The sequence below is a fragment of the Acartia tonsa genome, chromosome 10 (genome assembly GCF_053477335.1).
Source record: "Acartia tonsa isolate MP-2025a chromosome 10, ASM5347733v1, whole genome shotgun sequence".
Classification (NCBI taxonomy): Eukaryota; Metazoa; Arthropoda; class Copepoda; order Calanoida; family Acartiidae; genus Acartia; species Acartia tonsa.
The window spans coordinates 25,244,605-25,269,435 of NC_137269.1; the positions used below are offsets into that span (position 1 = coordinate 25,244,605).

At 35.6% G+C, this 24,831-nt stretch overlaps 1 protein-coding gene across 1 annotated transcript in view; it reads left to right on the forward strand.

The window, feature by feature from the left end:
- The window catches only part of Meltrin (disintegrin and metalloproteinase domain-containing protein meltrin), a 143,455-nt gene extending 125,930 nt beyond the window's left edge, over window positions 1-17,525 (forward strand). Inside the window, exons 8-12 of the mRNA XM_080174075.1 lie at window positions 6,927-7,057; window positions 8,832-8,928; window positions 12,682-16,389; window positions 16,846-17,232; window positions 17,462-17,525. Of these exons, the coding sequence (XP_080030201.1) occupies window positions 6,927-7,057; window positions 8,832-8,928; window positions 12,682-16,389; window positions 16,846-16,958 (4,049 nt within the window). The 3' untranslated portion in view covers window positions 16,959-17,232; window positions 17,462-17,525. The remainder of the gene's footprint in view (window positions 1-6,926; window positions 7,058-8,831; window positions 8,929-12,681; window positions 16,390-16,845; window positions 17,233-17,461) is intronic.
- Window positions 17,526-24,831: the final 7,306 nt, after the last annotated feature.

Here is a 24,831-nt window from a genome sequence, read left to right on the forward strand (position 1 = left end):
AGATACCAATAGTTGGGGTAATTAGTAAGTAAAGGGGGGGGGGGGAAATGTGGTGACTCTTCACACGACATACCAGCAATTTTATTTTGGGTGCTACGACCTTAGTTTTAGAGATAATTGGATGAAATCTTTTGGGCTGGGTCACTAATTACCCCAACTACTGGTATCTTTAAAAAAAACGGCTGCGTGACCGCCGCTCCCGCCGCCCCCCGCCTTTTACCGCCGCCACCAAAAAAAAATTTTTTTTTGCATTTCTCGTCACGTGACATACCAGCAATTTTATTTTGGGTGCTACGACCTTAGTTTTAGAGATAATTGGATGAAATCTTTTGGGCTGGGTCACTAATTACCCCAACTACTGGAATCTTTAAAAAAAACGGCTGCGAGACCGCCGCTCCTGCCGCCCGCCGCCATTTACCGCCGCCACCAAAAAAAAAATTTTTATTGCATTTCTCGCTGAATTAGGCAATTTGGAATCATTTGAGACCATGTTATTTTTTTCAAAAATTTTTCGCCTTACAAGCAACCCTGTGGGGGATTTAGTCTTTTTTTTCAAATTCTCGAAAAAAATAACATGGTCTCAAATGATTCCAAATTGCCTAATTCAGCGAGAAATGCAATAAAAATTATTTTTTTTGTGGCGGCTGTAAACGGCGGCGGGAGCGGCGGTCCCGCCGCCGTTTTTTTTAAAAGATACTAATAGTTGGGGTAATTCGTGACCCAGCCCAAGGGGGGGGGGGTGAAAGCGACACTTTTTGAAACCAAAACTAAAAGTCAACAAAGGAACTCAACTAAAAAATGAGTTACCGGTCTGAGATTTTGCATGGCAGTTGCTTTATAGGGGTAAAATATGGAACTGTGAAGAAACGGCGGCGCAACCGCCGAAAACCGCCGTTTCCCGCCGAAATTTTTTTGCCTTTTCTCGGCGGTTTTCGGCGGTTGCAACGCCGTTTCTTCACAGTTCCATATTGTACCCCTATAAAGCAACTGCCATGCAAAATGTCAGACCTGTAACTCTTTTTTTAGTTGAGTTCCTTTGATTTTTAGTTTTGGTTTCAAAAAGTGTCACTCTCGCCCCCCCCCCCCCCCTTTTATCCTGGGATCTATGACGCCATTGTGCAGCTTCCATAAAATAACAATACTCCAATCAAACATTTCAGTAAATATTAAAAAAAAATTCCTTTAATTAAAAACCTTACCAGGACAAATGAGAAGTTTCACTTTAAAGGAGTATTATATTTGTTCATCAGTTTGCGAGATATTTTTTAGTTGATTTTTGTGTTTTCATGTACTATAGGAATGTACTCATAGGAATGAGATACTACTTTCATAATACAAAGTAGAACGATGTCTGTCTTAAGCTTAAGATCTCGGCAATTGTTGAACCGATTGGGTTCTACAATTCAGGTAATATACCTACTGGTCTTGTTGTGGTTTTAGGCTATTTATTTGGGGTTTTGGACAACCCCAACCCCCCTACAAAAAATCCCCCCTCTAAGAAAAATTTTCTATTTTTAAAAAAATTTAACAAGTAGGTAAGTGGGGGGGGGGGGGGAAACTCCCTTTAAATAAAAACACTCGTTTTTTTTCTTTTTAAAAGCGAAGCTTTTCTACAATTAGGGTCGGTCTGTACCGACCCTAATAATTAATTTAGTTAATTTAGGCATGTTAGAATTAACATATTGATTTCAAACTTTGCATGGTGATTCCTTTAGTAGTTAGGTACGATTTAGAAAGCGTAGCAACTCTATAATCGTTACTAGTATGTACTTACCTCCATTCTAAACATGTTGATTTACTTTTTAAACAAAAAAATTTCAAATGATCTATTCATCCGATTGTTCTGATTTTTGGTATATTGATTCCTGGGACAACAAGTATAATGTTATAAGGGAAGAAACTCTATACCTAGTCCTAAAAATGTGAGTATGTCCATAAACATTATCCTGTATTAAGCAGTTTTTTCAATTTACTCACATTTTTGCTTCGACTCTTATACATTATTATTCTGATTATTCAGTTCTGACACTATACAAGTGTTAATGTCCGTATGTCCTTCCGTTTCAGTGCTTCGCTTTTATGGATGTTGTCATCCTTGTTTTGTTTTTACAAATTACGAACGAACAATTTTATACCTATAAGAGGGGGACTTTCAAATACCTCTTTGGGTGACGCCCCTATAGGCTAGGGGCAAAGCTGCTGGAAGATTTAATCGTACATAAATAGATGAATAAAAACTTCATTATGAGGTAGGTACTTTTAACATGATTAAATTGGGGTAAATTTTCTTAGGGGAGGTAATTAAGGGGAGTTTTTTTATACCCCCTCCAAATAGTAAAGGTTGGGCAACCTTGGATTAGTATACTTCTTTCTATATATACTAACGGCTACGCCTCTAGAGGCTTCTAGAGGCGGAGGGGGGGGGCACTTGAGGAGAAGGGAATTGAATTGGAAAACCCAATTGCTTAATTTAGATTATAAAAGAAAAAGTAAAAAAAATATTTGGGAGGGTGATTTTTTTGGGGGGGAGGGGTTGACGCCCCATTTTAATTTTAGTTTTAAAAACTTTAAGGGGAGGTAATTTTTTTCTAGGGGCGATTTCTCTTTGGAGGGTGGTGGTACTCCCCCAAAATAGTTATTAACCTTCCCGGGACCTATGAGAAGTTACCCAGTTAAGTTATTGAAAGGAATATGAAGGGCAGAAAAATAGCACAAAACCATACCCGATCTCTTTATAAAAATGTAATAGCCTATAACCATCTAGGGACCTATAAGAAGCTTCCATATAAAGGAGGACCACATCGGTTCAGCGGTCAGCGAGATCCTTCCCTACAAATAAAAAAGCTTACTACTATAATATAATAGGATATCAATTCCCTGAAGAGTAGATCCCAATCAGTTCATCATTTACTGAGATCTTAAGCTTAAGACAGACGGAAAGACATTGTTGTAATATATATATATATATATATGTGTGTGTGTTTTATGGTATGTTATTGTACGTTATTTTTTCAGAAAATGTACGTTATTGTGTTCATTGTAATTTTTTTGTAGTACGTTATTTTCAATATTAATATCAAAAAGGCGGTGGTCGCTCTGCATGTTATTTTTTTCGAGAATTTGAAAAAAATGACTAAATCCCCCACAGGGTTGCTTGTAAGGCGAAAAATTTTTGAAAAACATAACATGGTCTCAAATGATTCCAAATTGCCTCATTCGGCAAGAAATGCAATAAAAAATTTTTTTTTGGTGGCGGCGGTAAATGGCGGCGGTCACGCAGCCGTTTTTTTAAAAGATACCAGTAGTTGTGGTAATTAGTGACCCAGCCCAAAAGATTTCATCCAATTATCTCTAAAACTAAGGTCGTAGCACCCAAAATAAAATTGCTGGTATGTCGTGTGACAAGTCACCACATTTCCCCCCCCCCCCCTTTTCTTTCAATTTTGTTTCAACTTTTATTTTGGGTGCTACTCCCTTAGTTTTAGAGATAATTGGATGAAATCTTTTGGGCTGGGTCACTAATTACCCCAACTATTGGTATCTTTTAAAAAAAACGGCGGCGGGACCGCCGCTCCCGCCGCCCGCAGCCGTTTACAGCTGCCACAAAAAAAAAATTTTATTGCATTTCTCGCCAAATTAGGCAATTTGGAATCATTTGAGACCTTGTTATTTTTTTTGAGAATTTGAAAAAAATGACTAAATCCCCCGCAGGGTTGCTTGGAAGGCGAAAAATTTTTGAAAAAAATAGCATGGTCTCAAATGATTTCAAATTGCCTAATTCGGCGAGAAATGCAATAAAAATTTTTTTTTTGGTGGCGGCGGTAAAAGGCGGGGGGCGGCGGGAGCGGCGGTCACGCAGCCGTTTTTTTTAAAGATACCAGTAGTTGGGGTAATTAGTGACCCAGCCCAAAAGATTTCATCCAATTATCTCTAAAACTAAGGTCGTAGCACCCAAAATAAAATTGCTGGTATGTCGTGTGAAGAGTCACCACATTTCCCCCCCCCTTTACTTACAATTTTGTTTCGACTTTTATTTTGGGTGCTACTCCCTTAGTTTTAGAGATAATTGGATGAAATCTTTTGGGCTGGGTCACTAATTACCCCAACTATTGGTATCTTTAAAAAAAACGGCGGCGGGACCGCCGCTCCCGCCGCCCGCCGCCGTTTACAGCCGCCACAAAAAAAAAAAATTTTATTGCATTTCTCGCTGAATTAGGCAATTTGGAATCATTTGAGACCTTGTTATTTTTTTTGAGAATTTGAAAAAAATTACTAAATCCCCCGCAGGGTTGCTTGGAAGGCGAAAAATTTTTGAAAAAAATAGCATGGTCTCAAATGATTTCAAATTGCCTAATTCGGCGAGAAATGCAATAAAAATTTTTTTTTTGGTGGCGGCGGTAAAAGGCGGGGGGCGGCGGTCACGCAGCCGTTTTTTTTAAAGATACCAGTAGTTGGGGTAATTAGTGACCCAGCCCAAAAGATTTCATCCAATTATCTCTAAAACTAAGGTCGTAGCACCCAAAATAAAATTGCTGGTATGTCGTGTGAAGAGTCACCACATTTCCCCCCCCCCCTTTACTTACAATTTTGTTTCGACTTTTATTTTTGGTGCTACTCCCTTAGTTTTAGAGATAATTGGATGAAATCTTTTGGGCTGGGTCACTAATTACCCCAACTATTGGTATCTTTAAAAAAAACGGCGGCGGGACCGCCGCTCCCGCCGCCCGCCGCCGTTTACAGCCGCCACAAAAAAAAAAAAATTTTATTGCATTTCTCGCTGAATTAGGCAATTTGGAATCATTTGAGACCATGTTATTTTTTTCGAGAATTTGAAAAAAATGACTAAATCCCCCACAGGGTTGCTTGTAAGGCGAAAAATTTTTGAAAAAAATAACATGGTTGGGGTAGTTAGTGACCCAGCCCAAAAGATTTCATCCAATTATCTCTAAAACTAAGGTCGTAGCACCCAAAATAAAATTGCTGGTATGTCGTGTGACAAGTCACCATATTTCCCCCCCCCCCCCCGAATTACCCCAACTATTGGTATCTTTTAAAAAAAACGGCGGCGGGACCGCCGCTCCCGCCGCCCGCAGCCACCACAAAAAAAAAAAAATTTTATTGCATTTCTCGCTGAATTAGGCAATTTGGAATCATTTAAGACCATGTTATTTTTTTCAAGAATTTGAAAAAAATGACTAAATTCCCCTTAGGGTTGCTTGTAAGGCGAAAAATGTTAGAAAAAAATAACATGGTCTCAAATGATTCCAAATTGCCTAATTCAGCGAGAAATGCAATAAAAAAAATTTTTTGGTGGCGGCGGGCGGCGGGAGCGGCGGTCTCGCAGCCGTTTTTTTAAAGATACCAATAGTTGGGGTAATTAGTGACCCAGCCCAAAAGATTTCATCCAATTATCTCTAAAACTAAGGTCGTAGCACCCAAAATAAAATTGCTGCAAGTCGTTTATGAGAAACACCCTATAGTATAATCCACCCGCCCCCCCCCAAAAAAAAATCAGGGGTTTGGGGGTGAGTGGGTGGTCAACAATAATTATAAAATCAAATATAGGCCTACAAAACTTGTATCCTAAGGTTTGCTCCATTTATCTCAAGTCGTTTATGAGAAACACCCTATAGTATAATTCACCCGCCCCCCCCCCCCCCCCCCCTCCAAATTAGGGGTTTTGGGGTGGGCGGGTGGTCAACGAAAATTCTAAAATCAAATATAGGCCTACAAAACTTGTATCCTAAGGTTTGCTCCATTTATCTCAAGTCGTTTATGAGAAACACCCTATAGTATAATTCACCCGCCCCCCCCCCCAAATTAGGGGTTTTGGGGTGGGTGGGTGGTCAACGATAATTCTAAAATCAAATATAGGCCTACAAAACTTGTATCCCAAGGTTTGCTCCATTGATCTCAAGTCGTTTATGAGAAACATCCTATAGTATAATCCACCCGCCCCCCCCAAAAAAAAAAAATTTGGGGGGGGGGTGGGGGGTCGACGATAATTTTAAAAGTAACTTTGGCCCCATAGAAGCTTATATCCAAAATTAGCTCCCTCTAGCTCTAAGGGTTCTCGAGTAAACCCCCCCCCCCTGCCCAAATGGTTATTTTCCACATCCCCCTTTCTCGTACTTTGAAAAAATTTATTTTTTTTGTAGAAAAAATTGTCCGATCTTCATAAATTTTTTTTGTGAATGCTCTTTATTACATTTAGCAACTTTAACCTTTAGGGCATGCTGTAATTAAATCAATATGTCATAGGTTTTTTGAAGCTGGAAAATCGACCACAGATTTTGCCAAACTTTTCTTTTTTTCAACTTGATTTTTTAAGGAAATTTTGATAATAGAACTAATTTTTTTTTGGTCAAATCTATTCAAAATTGCCTGAATTTTAAGGATCAGGCCTTAAAATTCATAAAAAGTTATTTTTTCTAGTAGTATTTTTATGTTTTTTATCAAAAAAAATTTCGAAAAAAAAGTCAAAGTTCGCGTACTTCGGAAAAATTATTTTTTTGGTAGAAAAAATTGACCTATCTTAATAAATTTTTTTGTGCATACTCTTTATTACATTTAGCAACTTTTACCTTTAGGGCATGCTGTAATAAAATCAATACGTCATCGATTTTTCGAAGCTTGAAAATGCCCTAACGACTTCGCCTCAAGTTGGGGCGAAGTCGGTGCCGTTTTAGAGATCAATTTTGACAAACTTCCCAAAGTCCTATGTTTACGTCTTTTTAGGACCTGATCGACTTTTCCGAGATCTTTCTACTGGTCTTGGTCCCATTTAAAAAAAATAATTTTTACGATTTGCAGGTTCAAAAAACCAAAAAAAAAACACAGAGTTCGCCCCGCTTTACCCTAGGGATTTTTTATGTTTGCAGTTAGTCCTTAACATCTTTCATGAGAACATTCCTTTTCTTGTTTAGGTAAATGCTGTGACCTGAATACCTGCAAGCCGAAGCTACCTGGAGAGATCTGTAGGCTGGCAGAACATGAGTGTGACCTCCCAGAATTCTGCACTGGAAAATCAGAATTCTGTCCATCAGATATATTTAAGGTTGGTGTTTTTATTATTTCTTAATACATCTAATAGAAAATTACATACCTACTAAAAGTAGGAAAAAGTTTTATTAAAAATAATCTTTTGCTCATAAAATTGTGTAGAACCTTTTGTCGTTAATGTAACATTATCAAACAGAAACCTAGTATTTTCACAGAAAAAAATACTTTATATTAATTCTGGAAGGTGCCTAGAGACTCTCGTTCGTGCAAGGTCCCCCTTGGACAACATATGCAATGAATAATTCAAGTTTTCCAATTCGGTATGCTTTTTGAAATATTTTATTTGACGTATTCTTTGCATTTAAATATAGAATTGCGGTCCTCAATACGATTTATTTCTTCTAAATACAAACCGGTTCTAAGCTTCTAGAAAATAATATGTCCTCTTAGGGCCTTAAAATATTTTTTTCTTATCTTTGGTCAACAGTCTATAAAACCAGGTGAAGTGTACTAAAAAAATCTATTAAATATACAAACATTTCATTCAACCTATCGAAGATTGAGAGTTGTAAATAAATTCTTCTTTTGAATTAGATTTTGCAATTTTTTATGTGCGGAGCTACTCTACAAAAAAAAGAATAATAAAGAACAGTGTCTGCTATAACTAAAACACGGTTGGCATAATATTTTTGCTTTCAAACAAAGTAAATACTAAGAAAAATGCTTCATAATCCAACAAAATCAATGTTAGAAAACTTCGCTACTTTTTTTTCGTTTTCGTCCTTTTCTTGTTAAGTGCAATCTTGTTATTTATTAGATTTGCACTCGGCAAAAAATCTACAAAATGTCTTTAGATTACTGTCTACATCCAATATCCCCCCCCCCCCCCCCTCCTATGTTAACCTTAAGATTAACACCACTAGACTGAGGTTTAACTTGAAAGAACTAGGGCAAAGAACCACTACAAATACTGCATTTAATTAATTTTTGGGTTTAAGAATCTCTTATATTTGAACTTTTCAGTAAGAAAACATTTGCAAAAACTCTAGATAAACCTATGTTGAAAAAAATATACTGTACAAAATCAGGCCCCAAATTAACCCTCACCGAATATTCTTTCTAATGTTATAATACCTAACAGCCTAGTTAAAAAGTATTTAGATGTTTGTGGGAGGGGGTATTTAGATCACTGACTGTTAATGTGATTTTACCACAAAATCACATGGGCCTAAAGAAATTGCCAGGGATAGGAAAATAAATTCTTATCATATAAAGAACAGGACAAATGAAGACTTATTCACATGAAATAAAATTATAATGACAGCTAAATATGTATGTCTAGTAAAATAGTAATATCATATTGATTATATAAAAATATATGTCAGAATATTTTTTTCTTCAGACAGCTTCTCCCTTCTTTGTAATCTGCCCTATATATATTTAAGTTCTATACATTTTTCCTTTTTTTCTGGCTTATGAATGATGTAGTGTATGACTTTTTTATGGCACAAAACTCAATATAATAACACATTTATGAATGTGTGAAATAAAAGATTTTTATTCTTTGCCCAGATATGCTATTTGATATAAGTCCTTGTCAGGTTTTGAGCTACTTTTGGGAGGGAAATTACTCCTATATTCATATGAAATACTAATTTATCCCTCCTTTAAATTAAATCCCCAAGATTTTGGATCGCCTCTTATTAAATAGACTATCCTTATAAATATATCTGCTTTTTAATTTTATGTTGACAAAATGTCCGGTATTTTTTTAAGTAGGGCCTTTTTCTTCAGTATTCGTGTAAATAAAAATCTTTTCATTAATTTAGGTTGACGGTATACCCTGCAAAGTTGGACAGTCGTTTTGCTACCAGGGAACATGTAGAACTCATTCTGATCAGTGCAGACTACTCTGGGGTCCTTCAGGTATACAATTTATGGGTATAGTCCCTTTTGTGACAACGCCTCTTTAGGGGCGTTTCATCGCATTTGCACGGTAGCTTTTTGATAGGTTATTTTAGGTTAAGTTGGGATAGGTAATTGCCCCGCATGGTTAGGCAATTGGCTCTCAGGGGCTAGAAATAGGGTATAAGCTACTGTGAAAATACGATGAAACGCTCAAGAGGCGTTGCCACGAAAGGGACTTTAACCAAATTTTTTTTTGCAATAGCGAAGGTACTCTTTAAGTCATGTAGAGTATATTTTTACAGTATCTTTTTTCCCTTTTCAAGCACCTGCGGGGGGCTCTAACCCTGCGGGGCCATCATTATAACCCTAAAATAACCCAACAAAAGCTACAGTGAAAATACGACGGAACCCGCTTCTTATTTTTCTTTCCATGATCCGACGAAAGTACTTGAACCTATAGCTATATAGTACAGCTTCGCTTAAAGATAAAAAAAAATATAATAGCTGGTCAGTACAATACATGCATTAGTTGGGTTTTCGCAACCCAAGTGAAACCCAACTTTTGTCCTCGTTATGATGAGCTACTCTATAAAAAGGAGGTGCCAACCGCTTAAACCGAGGAGATGGGCCACCTAGCGCAACTGAGGAGCTGAAAAGTACTTCATGTATGCTGGCCACACTTAAAGTAAAGAAAACAAGCAAACTGTCCATGCATCATTTATGAGCTAGCTATCTTTTCTCACGGAGTAAGAGACACTTATTCGGAGATTTGTGGTAATTTAAATTACGAGATGTTTGGGAAGAACTGAACAGATTTATATATGTTATAAAATTATGGGTTTTCAGAGGGAACAAACGGAAGTATAGAATAATTCAGTGAGGGAGGGAACAATGGAACTGAAATTACAACAGTTTTATTAAAACGTTATTTCTTTGCTAGTTTGGGTATTTTTGATTTATTTTGATTGGTTGATTCTACATTTCAACCAATAATTTCAATGTAATTTTTTATTTGGGATGTTCATCAGATTATCGTCCATTGTCTTATCCCTTATAAAAAGTTTTAAAAATCCCCGGTAATAACTTGAAATACATTGTACAAATAAAATCCATGAAAATAAATAGGTATAGTTTTAAGGTTGCGTGAATATTTTCTTGTAGAATTAAAAATTTGGCCATATAAAACCAAAGAAAACTTTAAATTATTGTGACAGGACAATAGAGTTCAAATAAATCATCGCTAGAAATTTTTTAACAATTCTGTCTTTGCTAAGCTTAAAAATATATACATATATATATTAGGTATATTTATATCACCAGTAAATTAATTACCTAGGTTTTATAAGTAACCTATTAATTGGTTTCTTGATATTTAATGTTGAACTTATTTTAAGAAGATGTAATTATGTTTTAAAATTAGTTATTGCATTCAAAGTCCATTTCCTTGTTGCATTTTAACATTTACAGTCAAGAGTATTGTTTTTAGTAGCGAAGCTACTCTATAATTCACTTTGTCCGTCCGTCCGTCAGTCAGTCAGTCCGTCAGTCAGTCCGTAACGCTATGGGGGAAATGGGATTTACTCAGCTCCTATAAAAGATAGAATGCTGAAATTTTTTGACAACATTCCCACCATTAAGGAGCACAATTAACTTTAAAACATCATTGGCGGTCGGACCGATTTTTAGCAGGTTTTAGGCTATTTTTATATTTTTCACATTTTTCTCCATATCTCCAGTGTTTGTGGTCCGATTTTAAAATTTTTTCAGTTACAGATATCAAAATCTAATTTCCCGTCGTTTAAAGAAACAACCATGAAGGCCAGACTGCCTTTTTAGCAGGTTTTAGGCTATTTTTATATTTTTCACATTTTTCTCCATATCTTCAGTGTTTATGGTCCAATTTTCAAAATTTTTTCAGTTATAGATATCAAAATTAAATTTCCCGTCTTTTAAAGAAAACAACCATGATAGCCGGACTGCCTTTTTAGCAGGTTTTAGGCTGTTTTTTTTTATATTTTTAACATTTTTCTCCATATCTTCAGTGTTTATATTCCGATTTTCAAAATTTTTTCAGTTATAGATATCAAAATTAAATTTCCTGTCTTTTAAAGAAAATAACCATGACGGCCAGACTGCCTTTTTGGCAGGTTTTAGGCTATTTTTGATATATTTAACACTTTTTCCATATCTTCAGTATATATGGTCCGATTTTCCCAATTTTTTAAGTTAAGGATTTAAAAATTAATTTTTTTGTCGTTTTAAGTAAACAACCATGGCGGCCAGACTGCCTTTTATCAGGTTTTTGGCTATTTTTATATGTTTTATATATTTCCCCATATCTTTGTCTATTTTGATCCAATTTTCAAACTTTTATGGAATATCAGTATCAAAATAGTTTTTCCCATTGTTATGAGCATCTTTAATATAATTTACTTTGACCATCGTCATCATACAAAATAAAACAAGGTTTCATGTTTATTTTTTCCAATAAATCTATTCTTGATTTTAGTAAAAACCTTTTAAATCTACCTATACGTATTCCCATTTACGATTTTTTGTGCTTCGCTACTTATGGATGTTGTCATCCTTGTTATTTTTCTAAAAAGGGTGTCAGAATTTATAATAGTATTGACCGCATTTACGGATACAATATTTCGTGACGCTCTTAGTTTTTTCCTCATTTAATAGGATTAGATCTTTTAAATAGTTATGAAACAATGAATGTTAAATTATAGATTAAAAACGGGGGGGGGGGTTTAATGCAACCATCTCGTAATCAGTGAGCAAATGACACTTAGAATTCGAATTTCGATCTGAACTTTTGCATGAGTAATCCTTGGTAGGTCTATTTTCCCTAAATCGAACAAAAAGTTGGAAAAGTAACGGCTAGCGGCTCAGCTGTTCAGCTGTTTTTTGCCTGTTTTCAGGGTAAATCCATCATCAATTACGTAGGAATCAACTTTTTAAAACATATTTTTGGTTTAATTCATGTTAAATGATAGCAATAAACAATTTTAAAACTTCTAGTACCAACAGCTACCGTCTAGAACCGTTTGATAGCGTTTTGGAGTAGAAAAGAGTATTATGTTACTTTTCCAACTTTTTGTTCGATTTAGGGAAAATAGATCTACCAAGGATTACTCATGCAAAATTGTAGATGAAAATTCGAATTCTAAGTGCCATTTGCTCACTGATTACGAGATGGTTGCATTAAACCCCCCCCCCCCCCCTTATTGGTAAAAAGTTGACACTGATTTTTTGTAAAACCCGTAGAGTTTGATAAAAAGTCCCTAAAGTCTTTAAGTTAAAAAATAAGGGACCGTGTTTTTAAAACTTTGGGAACCATCTTATTTTTAATTCCAATGTACCCTTCCCCCCGATTAAAATAAAGTTATTAAAATAAAAGAAGTCTTAATTAAAAATTTTGACACCCGTATTTGTTTTGATAAGTGTATAACTCAGTAAGTTGTATGTATTTTGTATATTATTATAAACAGCAAGCTATATAAAAAGCCTTAGATAAAGCATCTCCCAAAATATGATCCTCTTATTTTATATTTTACATTTAACACAGCTATTTTATTTGTCTTTTTAATCAAGAAAATATAAATGTATCTGTGATAAGGATGTTATTGTTAAACAGAATTATCATGCATAGATTACAATCAGAACTATCCGTTACAGACATACGGACTGAACTACAATGTATGCATGTTGAAGAGAATTATCTACTTTTAAAACAAGAAGCTAATATTGTGTTTTTTTTTTCAGGAAAGAAATCCGACAACCAATGTTACGAGCACAACAGTCGTGGCACTCGTCACGGAAACTGTGGTTACAACAGACTAAACGACTCCTACATACCCTGCACTGAACAGGACGTGCACTGTGGCATGTTGCACTGTTCACATCTCAATGAACGGCTGGAGTTTGGCATGGAATCCGTGGCTATTCTTTCGCATAGTTTTATCAACAGCGGCGGAAGAATTATCCCCTGCCGGACGGCCCTGGTTGACCTTGGATTGGAAGAAGTTGATCCTGGGTTGGCGCCTGAAGGAGCAATGTGCGGCCCTGACAGCTTGTGTGTCAACCAGAAATGTATGCCAGTTGCTAGTCTTAAAGTTGGGCCACAATCCTGTCCTGAGAACTGTCACGGCCACGGGGTGTGCAACAGCATGGGACATTGTCACTGTGATGTTGGGTGGGAGCCCCCCTACTGCATGGAGCCAGGATCTGGTGGCAGTATTGATAGCGGCCCCGCCAGTAGGCCTACGGATGATTCAGTCATGTCCAATGTTTTCTATATTATATTTTTTGGAATCTTACCTATTCTTATCATTGCCTTCTGTCTGTTTTATCTCAATAGAGGAAAGCTTAGGCTTGCTAAGAGCCACGGCAGCACGGGAGGTGAGGAAGGTGGATTCTTTAAGATTGAACGACACCGGACCAGCAGACCTCCGTCCAGACTTAATCTTGACGCTAAAGATATATCAGGACCTGTTTCACTTGAGACAGGACACAGCGCTGCATCAAGTCCTACTCATGTCCTGCTGCCACGATCTAAAACTCAAGTATCTGAAATTGGTGATCCTACCTCGGATAGCATCCCAACGGCTCAAAGTACAAGTGAATCTAAGATTACTGGCATGTTTTCATCAAATATATTTGGAAACCTGAGAGGTATTCGGTACAAGAAACCTGGAAGCGGAAGTGGCGCTGGGGATGACACAGGCTCTGAATTTAGTGAAAACAACACTGATTCAACATCAAGAAAGTCACAAGCATCGAGAATATTCAAGTCAATCAGCAGCTCTATTCCAAGTCAGCTGTGCAAACCAATTAAAAAGCACAGCATGGATTCATCCAGGTATGAAGTTAGAATTGAACCACGGCTACATCAAGATTCCGAGCATTCCCCAGTTGAACATCTGGACCCTATTCTATCCCTACATCAGCATCAGTCATCCCCTGATTCACCTGACGCCAGCAAACCCAAGTCACCTCAAGCCACAATGACATCCCCAAGCAAGATTACCGAAGGCAAGGCCAAGTCGTGTACGCTGCCAGCCTCCATGTCTCTGGTTAGTGTACCTGCCCAGGCATCAGCCCAGCCAGGTTCAGACAGGAAGAATAGCTCACCAGTGGTCACCATGATAGAAACCCCCGCCATTCCTGCGCCTGATGTTAACAATCCAAAACTGGCTTTCCCCCACAGTTCAAGCTTCAGCCAGCCACCGGCAACGGCTATCCTGCCGCCAGTTGCTGAAAAAAAGATACCTGAAAGTTCAAGTGCAGGAAGCATTAAGAATGTAAATAGCAATAAGGAAATGTGGTACCGTAATCCAAGTTCTTACCTGAACAGACATGCTAGTTATAGATCTGCAACTGGAGGTGCCAACAAAGATCTTACCTTCAAGAAGCCAGACTTTGCTGTTGAAACAAACTTTTCAACATCTTCAAACAAATCTACATTGCCTTTATCATCCTCATCAACTGTAAATAAATCAGAGCCATCATCATTGTCGTCATCAACTGGTAAACCAGAGGTAACTGCTCCAAAGCCAGTTATAACAGCCAAGCCGACTGTTACAGTTGCATCTAAGCCGCCATTAGCTAATTCACCACCATCATCATCAAATACATCTACCACTTTGTCAACAACTTCGGCTAAGTCAACAACATGTCCATCAACGACAAAACCAGTGACAACATTGACCTTATCGCCATTTACTCAAAACAGCGCAACTGTAGCAGATGTTAAAACTACAGTTGCTGATACTAAACCAGTTGTTAAACACTCATTGTGGTCGGTAATGGATGGTGATAAGCCAAAATCTGAGGAAAAGCCTTTGGGTGTCCAACTACCCCTGGTTGAGTCCACTGAAAAGCAGAAGGCACCACCAGAAAAATCTGTGACAGGCAAAAGTGCAATCAAGGACAAAAAAGCTGACAAATCAAAAGTTGATGAAAAAGATAAATCTGTAAAAAGTCCTGAGAGAGAATCATCTCTACTTGGAGTTGAAAGTGCAAGTGATCTTTCATTGGCAAGCCAGGCAAGCAGTGGGGTAGCCAGCAGTATTGGCGGCAAAGAAAAGCCAATTATTAGCCGCCCAATATTACAGACAGCCACACCCACAGCCGCCTCTCTGATAGCAAGAGCGCCTTCAACAGGAGTTTCTCAATCTTCAATATTATCTGGAAAAGAAAAAGAATCAGATCCTTTTAAGCCTCCAAAAGAAAGGGGACGTCGGGCAGTTTTCTGTGATCCTATCACCCTACCAAGTCCAACTAGTCCAAACAATCCTCCAATAATCCACCAGCCAACAGGACCACAGGCGCCAGGTCCTAAGGAGGTACCCACGAGCCCGCCTCCAGATCCTGCCAGGTACAGCGAGGCTATAATAACCCCAATCTGGTCAACCCAGTCAGCCCCGGCTCCCTGTCAGGTAGAAGAATGCGATCTTGGCGGCCAGTCCCCAACAAAACAGGCAGACAAATCAACACTCTCCAAGTTGATCTCCAATGTCAAGCGTACACCATCCATGTCAGGCCAGAAAAAATCAAAGGACGAAACTGAATCGCTGTCACGAAAAACTTCCCGAGCCGGAAAAATTGACCGCAGCAGCCTGCGAAACCTGGAAATATCCAGTCCTGTGCTGCAGTCAGAGGTTGATACAGCCCGCCTTCATCTAGTCCCAGTGTCCAGGTCACAGGAAGATTCCAGGTTATCACCAGACCGGCCACAACCTCCACCAGTACCTCAACGCGGAGAATCCAACACAAACAGCCTCAACAAGAACACCGCCCCACGCCAAGGCAGTCCAAGTACTAAACGGCAGGCGCCGAAACCGCCTCCGGCAAAGCCACTACGTTCACCAGATGCAATTAACAGCAAATCAGTCAGCTCAACTACAACACAACCTGCAAGCTCATCGAAAATTGACGATATTACAATTAAAAGCAAGCCCAAGTATCAACCATTTAGTTCTTCAGCACAACAACGCACCTCAGCTCAAACAGCGTCCTCAATATGGGAATCAGGTTCAAGTTCTGGCACAACAACAAGACCTCCAAAGCCTTCCAGCAGCGATGACAGTTTAGATTCTAAGAAGGACGCAAATGCGCCGGCTTCACTGACCCGCCAGAGGCGACCAGTCAGTATCGCCACCTCGAAACCTAACCGACCAACGGCTCCGCCGCCAAAACCGCCACCATCTTCACGCGGCAGCAGCGGTTCAGCCTCCCCGGATGATTCCAGCATGCTTCTAAATACTAGAACAGGAGTCAAGTCTGCGGGTTCTGTGACAGCCCCGTTGGCTAAAAATGAACCTATCTATGACACCATAACCGAAGAATCGGAAGCTGCTGGTAAAGATCCATCAGGTGATGAATTTGAGACCCCGCTAGGATCACCTGTTTTTACTAAAAAGTCTCCAGACACACTGAGTACTTGTTCAAGCGGAGAAGAAGATCTTATGAAGGAAAGAATTGCATAATTTACTAAAAAATTAAGTTTAACTTTCTACCTACTCAAAAGTGAGGACACTTTAGATGGTATAAGGTTGAATTCGACTCCCAATATTTCATTTTAGTTAAAAAAGAGTAAAAGAAAATTTTCCAAGGACATATGAGAAGCTACCCTGTAAAAGTTAACCATATCGGTTCAGCGGTTTGCAAGATCCTTGGGAAAACACAGACCGACAGACACAGACAAAGATCATTTTTCTTTTCTAAAGGGATTATAATCAAATTCAAACATAGATTACTTTGTCTCGGTTAAGAATTAGATCAGGTCAAACTTTAAAAGGTCGTCTTCTTATATCTAATATCCAAAAGTTAATGATGAATAAATCTAAGAATTAAAAGGTTTTTATTGAAGACTTGTTTTTAAAAAGCGATTTTATATAAATCTTAAATAATGCTATTCTGATAATCAGGAGATTCTGAAAGAAGTAACTGTAAAATCCGACGGTGAATCTATCTATTCCAGTCTCATGAAGAAAGGAAAACATAAGAGGAAAAAGGAGAAATCTACTCAAAATATATAAATTTGAAAATTATGTTGCAATGGATTTATTAGATGCATATTTTATCATAGTTAAATGCTTGGTTTTAGTAGCGAAGATACTTTACAAGAAGTCAAGCTGGATTGTTAGTCTGACGTTTGCTATAATGACTTTGAGATCCATGATTACTTATGTCCAAACACTAAGAAACTATGGCTACACACACACACATAATGACTTTGAGCTTTGAGTTAAAATAAAAGGAGATTACAAAAAGAAAGTTGTATGCATGAAAAACAAAAATACAAAGGGAAAGGTAGGTTGCGGGTAAAATCCGTAAAAGTGTGTGTTTTAAGGCTTAAAAATAGTAGTAGAACGATAATATTCACTAAATATGTATATTTCTTATTGAAAAGAACTATAGACAAAAAATTTTTTTTTTAAAGTTAACATAAATTTTTATCGTTGTACTACTGTTTTTAACTTTAAACACATAAACTTTACGGATTTTACCCGCAACCTACCTTTCCCTTTGTGGTGTAAAGTATTTGGAAATATTTAATTGCTTTCTACTATTGAACGTTATCGCCCTTGTTTTAATTTCTGGCAAACCAAAGTGCTTATTTCTAATAAATGAAAAAAAATTACTTAGACATGTCATTTAATTTTGAAAGGAATACTTTTAATACAGATTTTTTTTTAATTCAATAGTAAAATTTTCATGAACCTTTACTAAAGTTTTCTATAAATAAAATAGATTTTATTATTTACTAGCAAAAAATATACAAAATTTGATAAAATAATCTTAAAGGAAAAATGATGATAATTTAATTTGGATCTCTTAAATTTGAAGTACTCAAATAGTTTGGTATTAATTAACTAACATTGTTCAATAATTAAATATAATTTTCCTATGTTGAACTTATTCAATTATTGAATCAGAAATAAGAAATATAATGGAAGAAAATTTTTTTTCGCCAGTCCTAAATTGCCTTGAAATTTATAAATATTTTCTTCATTGATTACAGTAACTCATGTTCTCATAATGAAAAGAATAACAGTACATTTAAAATGTTTTTAAAAAACTTTTTGTAGTTATATTTTCTCTGTTAGAATTCAAAGAAGCACAAAATGAGTTTCTAAAAAAGTTGGCCTTATGTTTATTTTTTTTGTTTATTTACCTGGCTGTGATAATTTTAAGTTTTATTTTGTTCTAGTTTTAGTTGAAATTTAAGTGTTTTTTTAATTAATCAGATGAAATTGTATTTAAAATTAATTGATTGTATTGAATTGAGCTTTTATTGAAAATGATCCTCTTTAGATTAAATTTAGTGGGAATTTAAGGTATACCTAACCATTCAAAGGAAGTATAGTAGATAATTATACCTAACTTTTGTGAGATTTTTACTTAAGACTCTTAACCATGAACCATTTTTTGTATAATAAAATTACCCACAAAAATAAATCTTCTAATGCCAAGAAAAATTTGATAATTATTTTAGTAATGCTAAAAAAAGGCACTAAAAGCCAGTTGATTGTTATATAAAATGTCTTTTAAAAACTTGTAAGCTTGTTATAAATAAAAAACAGTTATGAATTACTCATGTGATGTTACCCAAATTTGTAATAATAAAATTTAATACTATTCAAATATTGTTTTTTTTTTACTTTTAAAACTTTTAATGCAAATGCACGTGAACCTACTATATATGAAGGCATCGTTATGCTATTTTCCAATTGGCAAGTATTTTGTTTTTTGTTTTGGGATTTTTGAATTTTAACATTCGACAGTAATTACTTTTACAAAGATTTTGAAGAACATTTTGTTTTATTTCTAAAATCATAAGAATATGGTATTTTGCTTTAGTAGATATGTATTGATTTCTGCATATCAAATCCTATGCACACCCCGTATTGTGTTATACAGTGAGAAGACATTAGACTGTTAATTACACTTGTCCCAAAAGTTCGTGATATCGTTTCCTTATTCGTTAGCTTAAAAACCTTTGGGACTATTATTGAATTTTGATTGGGTTGTTCCTTTAGTTGAGTGTCCAAACGTTTCAAACACTAATTGTAAGCTACAAATGGGGTTAACATTGTGTATCATCCTTGGGGATGTACATTAATTTATCGGCCATTCATTGTCTTATCCCTTTACATCCCTGGATATAAATATTGGCAAAGTTTGTATATTTGTGTCGAACTTGCCAAACATATTTTTGATCCTTTAAGTTAACTCTCAATACAATAAATATAATGAAAAATGTTTCTATAATATCCAGCTATAAAGGAATAATTAATAATCTTTAATATTTATGGTCTTAGATTATATTAAGTTTTTCTCGTTAGGAAGCAAGCCAATTTTTTTTTAATAGTAGCAGGATCGATGTCCTTTAGGTTGAGTATTTGGTATGATTTATATTTGGAGGGTGAAGTTGTCATTCCCCAAAAAGGATGAAAACTTATTTATGACCTATGAAAAGCTTCACTTTAGAGAAGAGTCATTTCGGTTCAGCGGTCAGCAAGATCTTTCGTTACAAACTAAACATCCCTTTTAAAAATAACTGGGCCTTGATTATAGATGTTTTTAAATGCAAGGCTTTTACATAATTCAGGCCTGTTTGTTCTTAACCTATGTCTCTTTTTTCCGGCCTTACCCACAAATTATAGAGTTGCTGCACTATTAAAGATACCAAATCTTTTTATTGTTCATGATTGAGGATCTTTTTATGCCTGTTTAATACTTGCTTTATATATTATACATTACTTTGGTAATGTGACGTCTGTATATTTTGTTTCTTAGTCTGCAGGAATAAAGGAGAAATAAATGATTGTATAGAAAGTAGAAAAAAAACAATCTCTTCATTAGACCAATAATAACTCTGTGTAGTAACAGTCCGACCACGTTTTTGGTTAAACAGTGTATAAATTTTGGTAAGAAAGGGCACTTTTCTCCATTTCATCCATACAATAAGACACCTATAAACAGCTCTTGAATTTTCATAGGGTAATGCTTTGCTTGGGGATATCATTTCTTGGCATACATTGAAAGTTAACTACCGAAGTTGAGAATACTTGTGGGTATTTTACTGAAATTTCTACAGAGCATAGCGCAGCGTTAAATTTTAGCAGTACTCATAGGAGAGCTTCCGTCATACCAAAATATGGCCAAGCGCCCTATTAGCACTACCATGCATCTGAATCCTTACTTCAGAATCAGCGCTACATACATACAAACATCAACCTTCCATAGTAGAAATTTATCCCTCTATGACTGGTAAGCAAATGTGTATGATATATTTCTATATGTACAGTGTACCATATGAATGCAGTATAAGTACATTGTAATTAAAATTTATATTCACCTTGAAAAAGCAAGCCTTCACTACTCCTGCTTCACTACACTTTGAGTATCCAAATCTTTCGGAAACGACTAACAAAAATCTCAATTAAAATTTGTACCTTTAAGGCGACAAAGTTTTCTGTATTAGATCTTGCCCCGTCAATTTCTTTTACTTTAATGTATGCTTGGTTAAATGGTTCGGATTTGATAAGCAACTGCTTTGTTTATGTCAAGGTGTCATTAATGCTAAAAAAAATCTTGTATGTAAATTTATTGCAAAACTGCTTACGTACAGGATACAGTTCAAAATAACACTTACATTTGAAGGACTAGAATATTGAGATAATTCGCATATAGTATTGTACCTTTTTGTCCATAGAGTTGGTACGCTTTCTAGATAATACCTAATTGTTGGAGGAATCATCTTGCCAATCAACAATGCTAACATGCCTAAATTAACGATAAGAGCTATCTGTTACGGATGTTCGAACCGATCCTAATTATAGAAAATCCTTTTTTAAAAAGTATATAGAAATAGTTAGTTTGATTTTAGGTGTATTCCTATTACCAATAAACCACCAGAAAAAGAGATACACCGTAAGATAATTTCTCGTATTCAATCGAATTCGGTGGATAGGAATCGGTTCTCATCCATACGAAAAAACTATGTCTAGCATCGTATTATATCCAGCTTTCTACGAATATAAAAATGTACAATGATAAGATTAAAACCAGTTTTTTTAGCCCTGAGGTGCCGAAGGCACGGGCTTGTACATTCTATATCCGCGGAAAGCTGTTCATAATACGATGTGAGAAATGACTATTATTAGTTTTAGTTATCACGCTGATATTCGAACCTGACCAAATATGCATGGTAAGAACTAATAGGCAAAGTAAAAAGTTTTACGTCAACCCAATGCTTCTAGGCTTAACAGGATGCAGAAAATTTAGCCTGGCGTGATCCGGGTGGGATATTAATTAGATTCTTTTGTATATGTCCTCAAGTTAATAAAAGTTGTAATGATAAAACTTTATTCATAATTCCTATAACTTCACTAACATTCAGGGAGGGAGGGGACATTAGAATGTAAACTACACTGGTTCCCAAAGTTTTACAAACACCATCTCTTATAAGTTTACATAGAGATTAAGGGTACTTTAATCAAATTCTAATTGGTATTTTTAAATTAGCAGTGTTCATACTTTTTAACCAATAGTTTTAGGGTATAATTTTTTTGTTTTAATCATGGGGGTATAAGTATTGCCCATTGTCTTATCCCTTAAGATTTCTCAAATATCAGAGGTAAAGGGAAACTCCAGTTTTACTTTGAATTTAATATTAAGCCACATCCTTAAAAATTAAGCTAAATAGTATATGAGTTATGAGAATATCCCTAGCTCTACTTAGATATAAACTTCTGGGTTAGCTCATAAAAAGGCTTCACTGAAAAGACTTTGGAATATGGTGGGGCCGGATATCCGGTTTGGCCGCATATCTGGGCATTTTCAATATCCGGCCGGATACCGGATATTGAAACTATCTGGCCGGAAATCCGGCAATGACAGCTGCCAGCCACCACAGCCGGCGGCTTAAAAAAGCTGATTTGTATGAAGAAATTATTTGTTACTTTAATATCCTGCCTTGGCCGATTTCCGGCCGTATACCGGAAATTCGGCATTAGAAATCAGCCAGATATCCGGCCCAACCCTAGGATATACATACAGCTCCAACACTGGGCTTTTGAGGTGGAAAATATCCTAAAACAACCCAGGAGATTACAGAAGATTCACTTAAAAGGAGAACCATAGTTAAATCCTTCGTTAAAGACAGACATTTTGTTCATTTTGTATTGTGTAGCGGTTAGCGAAACCAACGTACAAACACACGCAGATATCCTGTTATTTTTTATATATAAAAATACAATTTACGTTTAGAACTATTGAGAAACTTAGATCAACTTAGAATTTTAATTTCAAATTAATTAAACAAAAATACTAATCTTAATTAATTCCGTTTATCGTTTTTATTAATTTGATGGATTTATTTGCGTAATTTATTATTTTTCTGTCAAATTAATCAGTGCAGTGCACATTTATCAACATTATGTTAAGTACACCCTTTACAATTTTGTAATAGAACTATTAAGATGTTTTAATTTTCATTTTAAATTGGCCATAAGAAGAGATATATTTTTAACAAATAGGTCTTTTTAAAAGTGAAGCGTCCGTAAAGGATATCTCTTACTGTTCATTTAAACATGTTGGAACTATTCTAGCAATTTTGAACTTTGTATGATGATTCCTGTAACAGTAATGTAGGATTTAGAAACCGTAGCAACTCTATAACCATTACTATAGATAGTCTATAGGTCTATTTTTAAAAATGTTGATTTTTCGTATAACATAATTATCCTATTTATCTGATGTCCTGAAACAGAATCCTGTTTTTGAACAATTTTGCAATTTAATAAGAATTTTAAAAAAGAAATTATGAGTTAATATTCTGATTATTAAGTTTTGATACTTTACAAGTGTTCATGTTCGTTTGACTTCTCGTCTGATTTTAGAGCTTTGCTTTTATGGATGTTATCTTCCTTGTTCTAATGATTAAGTGCAATCAAATATGAATTGAACACAAATAGTACAAGTTTAGATACCCTATGCCAAGTTAGTTACTGAGATTAGATTTATTAATAAGGATGATCACATCCATAGTTCTTTCATTAGTTGGTATGTAAATTTGGGCATGTAGGAAGGGGACAGTGGGCAGTTTATTACACTAGTTCTCAAAGTTTTAAAGTAACATTTTGTTACTCGTTTGCATAACTTTATTGGGACTTTTATTGGATTTTGATTGGTTGGTTAATTAAGTTGTGGTTTAAATGTTTCAACCACTAATTGTGATCTACCGAAGGGATAATTATGTGTATCATCACAGGAAATGCACATCAATTTATCGGCCATTGTCTTATCCCTTAAGATCTCTAAAATTTAAGCCAATCACAATCAGGTTGCGTCGCCCCAGAAAGAGGGGGGGGGGGTGAAGATAGCACTTGCCCTTTTAATAATATTAGTTAACAAATCAGTTCTTGGGGTAGGATTTAATTTAAGTTGTTGACATTTTTGAAGAGGATATAATGCAGAGAGTAAGGGAGGGGACAATGGGCAATTAATTTAATTTAAGAGTTTTCGCTGAAAAGCAATGAAACCCAGATTTATCAAGAAAATTTGACCAAAATTGTAAAGGGATCATGGTGATATAATTAAGAACAAAATTAGTTCTAAGAAAAAAATAATTTACTTGAAAATTAAATTACCAATACATCACAATGTAGTAAACATTCTGTAATTAATCACTAGAAAAATCTTGTTTACAACTACCTCAACCCTTCTCATATATTTTAAACTGCCACCTAAATTTAAGGGGTTCTTAGATTGTTAAATACATAAATATCACAGTAGAGTTTCTATACATGAAATGACATTTTCTTGGGAAAAAATATTTGTTAAAACCAGCCATCAATAACAAATTTTTCTGTCTGCTTTATTCAAAAATAACTCAGCTAGTTAGCGGGGCATTGATGCGCTAGTACTTAAAGTCAGTCAAAACCTGCTGAATTCGTGCACATTCCCTTTAAGCCAGTACCCAAAGTCTAAGACTGTAAAATTGAATATTCGATCCATTGTCCCCTCCCTTACTCCCTGATATAAAGCCTTCCCACTACTCCCTCATCCAAAAGGCATTATACCTTTCTGCACTTAAGTGAAACTATCCTGAAGATTATTGAACGATCAGTTCAGCCGTAAACGATATCTTAACGGACATGCCGTTTCTATGGTACATACGATTGTTTAATGACATTTAAAAAGCGAGCTTTTGTTTGGAGTGTGTAAGTCCTTAGTTTCGTAACTAATATAAAATTCGTGCATGTTAGATTATTATTATTAGATTATCAATAAAAGGCATCCTGCATTTTCGCAATTTTAAAACAGATATCAAATATACAGATTTTGAATTAAATGTTTATATATCTTATATGATTTATGTTCATTTCTGGGATCAAAAGGGATAAGACAATGGCCGATAAATTGAAGAAAAACTAAATTACTCTTTCATTAGTTAAAAATTAGTGGTTGAAACGTTTGAACAGTCAAATTGATAAATCAAAATTCAGCTAAAGTCCCAAAAGTTGTTTAGTCAACGAATGAGAACACGTTCTTGTAAAACTTTGGGGACTAGTGTAATAAACAGCCAACTATCTCTCTGAGTGTTTTCAAGGTATCTTTCTCTTATTTATTGAAATTTATATCCATGATTTTAGAGTAAGTAATAAACATATTTTGAATGTGTTTTATTTTTCTATTTATTGAGAAAAAGTATTAAAGTTGTTTGTGAAATATATTTTATCAATTTTGACATATTTTCCACTATTTCAATGCAACCCATCTTTCAAATAGTCAACGTGTTTTGAATGAATACTTTTTCATCTTAAAACTTAAATTTGTTTTTCTATTCTTGTTGATCTAATAAACAGGAAATTCGATGATATTTCAAAAAGCAAGTTCGAT